Below are 10,000 nucleotides of genomic sequence, written 5' to 3'. Positions count from 1 at the left end.
CAAACGGGACTCATTACAGAACAAACACCATGCCAGCATTATAACAACCACACACAATGCTGTTCAGCCCATCACTGTTATTGGATATGGTGTTGGTTATCCAAGTTGATTACTGCCCTCAAACATGCCTGGAATAATAATATTTCAATAGTTAAGAATGAATCCTTTTATCCCAGCATCTTCGTCGACTCGTTTTCTGGGTGGGATAGAATTATGGACTTCCTATTAAAATACATTTAATGTTTAAAGGCTTTCATCTCGGATCATCTTTAACAGACTTGTGACTCTCGAGTGAGAATATGTAAACAAAACTCATACACAAACAAACAAAAATAAAAAAAGAGAATCACTCTTAAAGAGACTGGATCCTACTGCAATACAAAAGCAAGAATAATCACATCTTAACTTTGAGATAATTAATAAATGATTAAATCCTTCATAACATACGCTACTACACTTATAAACTATGCTGAAACATATTTTACTATTGTAATACTCTACAACATTACTCTTAATTCCCGTAGCACATATAGTACTACAATACAAAATACATAACAACTGTCCTTCATGACAATGTCTATCAGTCAGGATTGGCCCAGTGCATTGGTAACATAATTCAGAACAATGAAGACAGCATCAAAAGGTGGAAGAACTGATCAAACCACACCAGGCTTGGACAGATCTGGCAGTTCTGGCAACTGGCAGCAATTGCTGTCACAACTTTGGCAAAGGGTGGTAAAACGCAAATGGGCTGGACGTTTGCGGTCTGTCATGTGTAGATACAATACTTTTAAAAGGATATGTTATTAAAAGACAAAAATATCTATCCCCAAAATGCAGCGAGATGAGATTCGACTACCATATTGTTTGGTCAAATCTGTCATCACTTCACTGTCGTCATCATTTTGAAAGTAAATCGAGCCTCGACGAGAGCGCCTGCCGGGATGAGGGGGACTGTCCTGTTTTGACCAAGATGTCATCGTCTTAATCAGTGGAGTCAGCATACTTTGAGAAACCGAGCCTGAAGTATATCCTTGTTTATGAAATATGTCATTATGAAAGGACACGTGCTGCCCTTTTGCTACGACTTCACACGTGGTACAGATTTCATCAGAAATTTCTTCTACTAGCTTCCATGGCATGATTGAAGTGGGCGTTTTTGAGGAGGCCAATTGAGATGCAGAATTGTTAAAAAAACGCCCTCTATGTAAATGACCACTGCCCACTGTAATTAACTCCCCCCATATATGGGTATATAAACTTCAAGAATAGATTGCCCAGGAGAGATAGGACAGGATATAAGACAAGAGAGGGATTATGGCCAAAGTAGACGAGAGCCAAGTCTTGACGAGATAAAAGCATTGAAGACAAAAAGTCTGATAGAGTCAGCTTCCATCCTTCCCTTCAGACGACAAATACTATCTCCAAAATCCTGTTATGGCTAAGAAGAAGAGACAAATTGAAACAGTCAGCCCTCCCTGCTTGTGACGAGACGTAATTAACACTGCCATCAGCCTGCCTTAGTTCAACAGCATCACAGAATTCTTGGAGATGACTTCTGGTGTCCCATCTTGATGCCACCCTTTCTGTGATATCTTCAAATCCAGTCATCTTGCCAGTTTCATCTGAACTTCAGCCGCCCTTCTGCAGCATTCTCAAGCCTTAAGTCTACATACCAGTATCGTCTCAGCAGCTGCAAAAAACTATTTTTTAAATATTCCTACCTTACTGACTGTTCCCCTTTTCAATTGAGATTTTGGTTGATTTGATTTGTCAGTTAAAGTATCCGGATTAGTAATATTTCCCATTTTTCAATGGTGGTTGTTAGAAACATTCGTTTTAATTATTGAAAGAACCTGTAAAGATTTTAAGATCGTAACACGGTCAATGGTGGTTCCTGTTAGAGAGTACCGGTTTAGAAGTCTCTGAATGTTTGAATTATGGAATCCAAAATGTCTGGCAATAATCTGGCTTGATGTGCTGGTCTGAAACATAACCTTGGCCCATTCATGTTCCTTTGCTGATAACTGTCATTGCTGAACATTTTCACTTATTTAAGAATAGAGCAAATATGGGAATTTCCTAGTCCAGACCGTCATTTATACCCCTCATTACACGTTTTCAGAATACAATTTGTCCGTTATGTAAAAAGAATAAATTATGTTGTTTTCATGCAGTAAGTTCTATGATGACATCAGTTAATCAATTCTTTTCTTAAGAGCATTGTTTATAATCTTTTGTGTTTTTATTAGCATTGCCAACTATATTTAAATTTACTAGTGGTTCATTTTTGATGGACTTCAATATCTATCGATCTATCTATCTATCTATCTATATATATATATATATATATATATATATATATATATATATATATATATATATATATATATATATATATACATATATATATAATATATATATATATATATATATATATATATATTTGCCAACTATATTCAGATTTACTGGTGGTTCATTTCTTATGGACTTCAATATCTATCTATCTATCTATCTATCTATCTATATATATATACATATATATATATATATATATATATATATATATATATACATATATATACATATATATATATATATATATATATATGTATGTATATATGTATGTATGTATATATATATATATATATATATATATATATATATATGTGTGTGTGTGTGTATAAATATACATGTATATGTATATATATATATATATATATATATATATATATATATATATATATATATATATATATATATATCATCTCCTCCTACCCCTTTTGACGCAAAGGGCCTCTGTTAGATTTCGCTAGTCGTCTCTATCTTGAGCTTTTAGTTCAATACGTCTCCATTCATCATGTCCTACTTCGCGCTTCATAGTCCTTAGAATGCCCAAACCATCTCCATCTAACCTTCATCATGAACTCATCCACATATGGTACTCGAGTAATCTCTCATATAGTATCATTTCTAATCCTGTCTTGCCAAATAACTCCCAATATCCTTCTGAGGGCTTTGTTCTTAAATCTACTAAATCTATTGGAGATTGTTCCATTGTCATACCATGAATCTTGTTCATACAGTAACACCGTTCTCACTAAACTGATATGTAGTCTGATTTTTATATGTAATTTCAGGCGACCTGATTTCCATATTCTACTTAACCTAGCCAATGTCTGATTTGCTTTTTTCAATCTTTCACTAAACTCTAATTCTAAAGACCCTGTATTAGAGCTCATAGTTCCTAATAATATTTCATCATCCCCTGCATACTCCATTCTCATCATCTCTGTGTTCCTTCTATTTATCTCCAGCTTAATCTCGTGTGACATTTCATGCATTCTGGTAAGCAAGCATTGCAAATTCTGTGGTGTTCTGCTAACAAGGATGGCATCTTCAGCATACTGTCGGTCTGCTAAATTCCTATAAAAAATCCAGTCCAATCCTTCTCCACTGTCTCTGACTGTTCTACGCATTACACAATCCATGAGGAAGACAAACAACATAGGTGACAACACATTACCTTGGAGACCTGATTGATTGCAATAATTTCGGAGGCATAAAACTTACGTCAATTGTTATGAAAATATATAGTATGAATATTCTAAAGAGACTGGAGAAAAAGATTGATGAAAAGTTGAGAGATGAACAAGCAGGATTTAGAAAAGGTAGAAGTTGCACTGAATGAATTTTCATTTTGAGACATGAGGTACAGCAATGCGTAGAATATAGAAATCCCCTTTTGATGGCATTTGTGGACTATGAAAAAGCTTTTGATAGTGTGCAATGGTCAATTTTGTGGAGAGTCCCGCATTATTATGGAATTTCGCATAAATATGTAAATTTTATTAAGTCTGTTCATGAGCATAGTAAGTGCAAAGTCAATGTCAATGGAGTCTTATTAAATGAATTTCTAATGAACATATATATATATATATATATATATATATATATATATATATATATATATATATATATATATATATAATCATTATCATTATCATCATCATCATCATCATCAGCCATTGCTAAACCACTACAGCACAAATTCCTCTATTTATAGTCTTTCTCTGCCAGTCTATAACTAAAATTTCTTACCTCGTTAATCCATAGTCATCTCTTCCATCCCCTGCTTTGTTTGCAATCTCTATGGACCCATTCTATCATTCCTTTTGTCCATCTATTATCTGTCATTCTCATTATATGTCCTTTCTTTTGCTTACATGTTAGAATATCCTCTGCTTTAGTTTGCTCCTGTATCCATGTTGCTATTTTTCTGCCTTTTAGTGTTATTCCTATTCTTTCCATAGCTCTTTGAGTTGTAACCAGCTTATATTCGAAGTCTCTCAAGTTTCTGATTCATAAATTAATACTGGTAGAACCATCTGATTAAATACTTTTATTTTTAGAGAAAGTGGCATTCCACTCTTCCAAGTCTCAGTTTGTTTATCAAAAGCCCTCCATCCCTTGCATATACATCTTTTAATTTCGATCTGGAGAAACACTTACTGCCTGTCCTAAGTATGTATATTCATTAACAATATATATATATATATATATATATATATATATATATATATATATATATATATATATATATATATATATATATATATATATATATTTATTTATCTTAGTCTTACTCATATTGATTTTCAATCGTATAATTCTGTTTTCTATATTTAAATCTTGTATCATCTTTTGCAACTGCTCCCATGATTCACTGAATAGATCTGTCATCTGCAAATAGAAAGTTGTTAAGGTATTCCTTATTAATTCTATTTCCTATGTATTCCCTATCTGATTTCTTTCAAATGTCTTCTAGGCATGGTTGAATAAATCAGGAATTTTCTCACTATATGTAGTTTCAGGATTGCTGTATAGATAACTTCAAATATTCTAAAATATGATCTATCTATTCTTTGCTTTTGAACGACTTTCATTACTACTGAAATTTTGACAGAATTAAAGCTTTCTCATAGTCTATAAGTTCCATAAATATTGGTTTGTGTCATACTCTGTTGATTTTTCCATTAGCTGGATAATTACACGGATAAGGTCATTCGTTGAATACCTGCTTCTAAAACCTGCCTGCTTTCTTAGTTGATTAAAATCTAGCTGTCTTTCTATTCGGCATAATATGATCTTTGTAAATATTTTACATAGTACGGAGAGTAAACTTATTGGATGGTAATTTTTCAGGCCTTTAGTGTCTTCCCTTTTATTTTATTAATATAATTAGAAAAGTTTTCCTAGTTACAGGTATATAGCAAACATTTTGCATAAAGTTCAACTAGTTATATATATACATATATACATATATATATATATATATATATATATATATATATATATATACAAACAGTATATATATATATATATATATATATATATATATATATATATATATATAAATATATCTATATATATATATATATATACAAACAGTATATATATATATATATATATATATATATATATATATATATATATATATATATATGTATATATATATATATATATATATATATATATATGTTGATTACCAAAGAGGGAGTATTAATAAATGTTACTATTATATCCTTAAAATATCTCAGACGAAGGTCCTCAAAATGGCTCTCTCTGGACGTCATCTCAGAGTAGGATGTGAGCTATGGTTACCCTGGTCCAATACAACCAGCGAACCTGACGGTATTGTGAAAACAAGTGGAGTCTCAGTTGATATGTTGAACATCATTGCGAAGAAATTGAACTTTACGTGAGTAATTTTGCCTTCTCTAGTAGATGAAGCATTGTTGTGAATAATAAGTTTATAATGTTATTTATATTCGTATAAGTATCTATGTAATCATGAGATGGTTAATTTCGTTTTTGTTGCCGTTTACTGACCTGTCACTAAACATTTTCTTTTAGAACTACTAAATTAGGGACGTTAACTGCTTCGAGTGTCAATAAGGATGGTCATAAGTAACACATCGAAATCCTTCATAAACAAGGCATCATTTACCTAACTAACTACTCCTTTTTATTCTCCTTTAGATACTCATTCTACAGGCCTTCTGACAGGGAGTGGGGCCGTGAGCTGCCCAATGGATCCTTCACGGGCATGATTGGCATGTGCCAAAAGAATGTGAGGTTAAATTTCATATATTTTTGCTCTTACCATTACAAATGGTAGTATGTTGGCCTGGGCACCAACCACCCGTTGAGATACTATCGCTAGAGAGTTGGGCTCCTTTGACTGGCCATACAGTACTACATTGGATCCTTCTCTCTGGTTACGGTTCACTTCCCCTTTGCCTATACACACGCTGAATAGTCTGGCCTAGTCTTTAATATTCTCCTCTCTCCTTATACACCTGAAAACACTGAGATTACCAAACAATCCTTCTTCACCCAAGGAGTTACTGCACTGTAATTCTTCAGTGGCCACTTTCCTCTTGGTAAGGGTAGAAGGAACTCTTTAGCTATGATAAGCAGCTCTTCTTGGAGAAAGACACTCCAAAATCAAACCATAGTTCTTTAGTCTTAGGTAGTGCCATAGCCTCTGCACCATGGTTTTCCACTGTCTTGGGTTAGAGTTCTTTTGCTTGAGGGTACACTAGAGCATACTATTCTATCTTATTTCTCTTCCTCTTGTTTTGTTAAATTTTTTATAGTTTATATGGGAAATAATTATTTCAATGTTACTGTTCTTAAAATATTTCATTTTTTCCTTGTTTCTTTTCCTCACTAGGATATTTTTCCTATTGGAGCCCCTGGGCCTATAGCACTCTGCTTTTCCAACTAGGGTTGTAGCTTAGCAATTAATAATAATAATAATAATAATAATAATAATAATAATAATAATACTGCTAGAGAGTTATGTGGTCTTTAGACTGGCCAGACAGTAGTACATTGGATCATTCTCTCTGGTTAGGGTTCATTTTCCTTTTGCCTACACACACACACACACACACACACATACACCGAATAGTGTGGCCTATTCTTTACATATTCTCTCTCTGCCTCATATACCTGACAACTCTGAGAATACTAAACAATTCTTCTTACTGGACTGTAATTGTTCAGTGGCCACTTTCCTCTTTGTAAGGGTTAAAAAGACTCTAGCTATGGTAAGCAGCTCTTCTAGGAGAAGGACACTCCAAAATCAAACAATTGTTCTCTAATCTTGGGTAGTGCCATAACCTCTGTACCTCTGTACCATGGTTTTCCACTGTCTTGGGTTAGAGTTCTCTTGCTTAGGGGTCCAGTCAGGCACACTGTTCTATCTTAATTCTCTTCCTTATTTTTTGTTAAAGTTTTTATAGTTTACATAGGAGACGTCTATTTTAATGTTGTTGCTCTTCTTAAAACATTTTATTTTTCTTAGTTTCCTTTCCTCACAGTGCTATTTTCCCTGTTGGAACCCCTGGGCTTATAGCATCCTGCTTTTCCAACTAGGGTTGTAGCTTAGCAATTAATAATAATAATAGTAATGAGAATAATAATAATAATAATAATAATAATAATAATAATAATAATAATAACAATAATAATAATAATAAGAATGATGATAATAATAATACTACCCTTTATTTAAATATTTATATAGGTCATTAGTACAGTATGTACTGTTATGGTGTGTGATACTTACAATACATCATTAGCCATGGGTACCAAGAAAGTCGCTGATGTCGAGGGAAAGAAGAGGATGATGCTTTCGATGGAGATGAAGATGTAAATAATCAAGAAATACGAGGCTGGGTTGCGGTTAAGTGTGCTTGCAAAGGAATATGGCCGAAATCCATTTACAATAGGAACGATCCTTAAGCAGAAGGAAGCTATTAAAGCAGCAACACCTTCTAAGGGCGTGACTATTTTCTCCAGCAAGAGGAGCCATGTCAACGATTAGATGTAGAGACTACTGCTTGTCTGGATAAAGGACAAAGAAATGGCTGGAGACACTATCATCGAAGCGATAATCTGCCAGAAAGGCAGCGCCATTATTGGTGATCTCGTGCTTGTTCAGGCCAAAGCTGACGCAGGAGAAGGAACATTGAAGCAGGAACCCCAAAAGTTCAAGGCTTCTCATGGGTGGTTTGAAAAATTTAAGAGACACTCAGGCATTCATTTTGTGGTGCGTCATGGGGAGGTTGGAAGCTCAGACACAAAAGCGGGCAAAGCCTTTGTTAAGACATTGAACGAGTTGACTGTCCGGGAAGGCTACAGTCCCCAGCAAGTCTTCAATTGCGATGAGACTGGGATTTTTTGAAAAAAAAGGCCTCGTCAAATGTACATCATTGCAAAAGAAAAGAGGCTACCTGGGCATACTCTTATGAAGGACAGGCTTACCCTTGCACTCTGTGCAAATGCCAGTGGGGATTGCAAGGTGAAACCCCTCCTGGTGTATCACTCCGATTCTCCTCGAGCCTTCAAGACCCACAAAGTCACTAAGGAGCATCTAAACGTTTTGTGGACGGCTAATGGAAAAGCTTGGGTAACAAGACAATTGTTTATCGAGTGGATAGATATTTGTTTTGGCCCGACAGTGACAACGTATTTGGAAGAGAAACGCTTCCCTATGAAATGTCTACTGGTGCTGTACAATGACCCTGCTCACCCTCCTTCCCTCCATGAAAATATTGCAGCACAATATTCCTACATCAAGATTCTCTATCTTCCACTGAACACCACCCCTCTCCTACAGCCCATGGACCAGTAAGTGATTTCAAACTTCAAGAAGCTTTATACAAAATATCTCTTTAAGAGATGTTTCGAAATCATTGAGAGCTCAGACTTCACCCTTCGTCAATTTTGGAAGGAACATTTTGATATTTTCATATGCCTCAAAATGATCGATCAAGCTTGGCAGGAGGTTTTGAAGCGGACCTTGAACTCTGTTTGGAAGAAGCTGTGGCCTGATGCCGTCTCCTCATGAGATTTCGAGGGCTTCCACGCAGACCAAATTGAAGACGATTCCTAAAATGTTGACGATCCTGAACCTGTTGCTCAATCTGAAGTTGCCGAGATCGTTACACTCGGGAAGTCCATGGGTCTGGAAGTTGATGAGGCCTACATCAATGAGCTTATCCAGGAGCACTATGAGGAACTTACAACCGATGACCTAAAGGAGTTGGAGGCCATACAAGTGAACGTCGTTCAGGAAGAGTACAGCGGGAGGGAGGAGGCTGACTCACTAACAACGACAGAAATTAAAGAGGGTTTAGATGGTTACTTTAAAATGGTGGCTCTCGTAAAAAGGACATACCCAGAAAAAAAATTCTCACAGGTCGTGCGGTTGAGTACTGTAATGAAGTTTGTCTGAGTTATTTCAGGAAAATTTTAAGATGCTGGCAGAAACGAGCTTCTTTGGAATAATATTTTAGTAAGAAGCGTTTGGTAGAAACAGACCAAGCGCCCGCTAAGAAACGAAAAAAAAAGTGGCACTGATGAAGAAAATACGTAGTGTAATTAAATTTAGAAAATAGAAAACGTAAAGTAAAAAATAAAAAAATTAAAAAAGGAAATAAAAAAGAAATGCTATTTTAAGTTTATCGTAAAGTTAAGTGTTGATATTTCCTGCCATTTGTAGATGCATTTCCTAAAATCAAGAGCTAATGTTTTCTGTCATTTATATATCTGCTTTGTAAAGTTGAGTGTTTACGTTTACTGCCACTTGTATGTAAACGTTTTCTGCCGTATTCAACCCCCTCTACCGCCCCGCATTTCGCTCTCGAACATTGCCTCACTCCAATGGTAAGGTTCCACATTTTTGTTACTGTATTTTTACTGTTTGCTCTAATTATGCACTTCTTTTTCAGATTATAAATGGTAATTCATTATTAAACGATCAAAATACAGTACTTTTCATATATTTAGTAATGTTTAGTGGTGCATATCTTTTTTATAATAATTTAATATGGTGTTTTTCTAGGGTCTGAAACAAATTAGGCTATTTGCAAGTAAAAGTCGACACGATACACGAAAAAATCACTTTACGGAAGCCTTTACAGAA

The 10,000-nt window shown here is 34.7% G+C and overlaps 1 protein-coding gene across 1 annotated transcript in view; it reads left to right on the top strand.

Moving 5' to 3' along the window:
- LOC137631449 (glutamate receptor ionotropic, kainate glr-3-like) overlaps positions 1-10,000 on the top strand; it is a 45,910-nt gene that overhangs the window by 11,749 nt on the left and 24,161 nt on the right. The window contains exons 2-3 of the mRNA XM_068363211.1: positions 5,601-5,761; positions 6,043-6,133. Coding sequence (XP_068219312.1) covers positions 5,616-5,761; positions 6,043-6,133 — 237 coding nt within the window. The 5' untranslated portion in view covers positions 5,601-5,615. The remainder of the gene's footprint in view (positions 1-5,600; positions 5,762-6,042; positions 6,134-10,000) is intronic.

Source organism: Palaemon carinicauda, chromosome 39 (assembly GCF_036898095.1).
Source record: "Palaemon carinicauda isolate YSFRI2023 chromosome 39, ASM3689809v2, whole genome shotgun sequence".
In the NCBI taxonomy this organism is placed as follows: Eukaryota; Metazoa; Arthropoda; class Malacostraca; order Decapoda; family Palaemonidae; genus Palaemon; species Palaemon carinicauda.
This window is presented reverse-complemented; position numbering and strand designations above follow the sequence as displayed.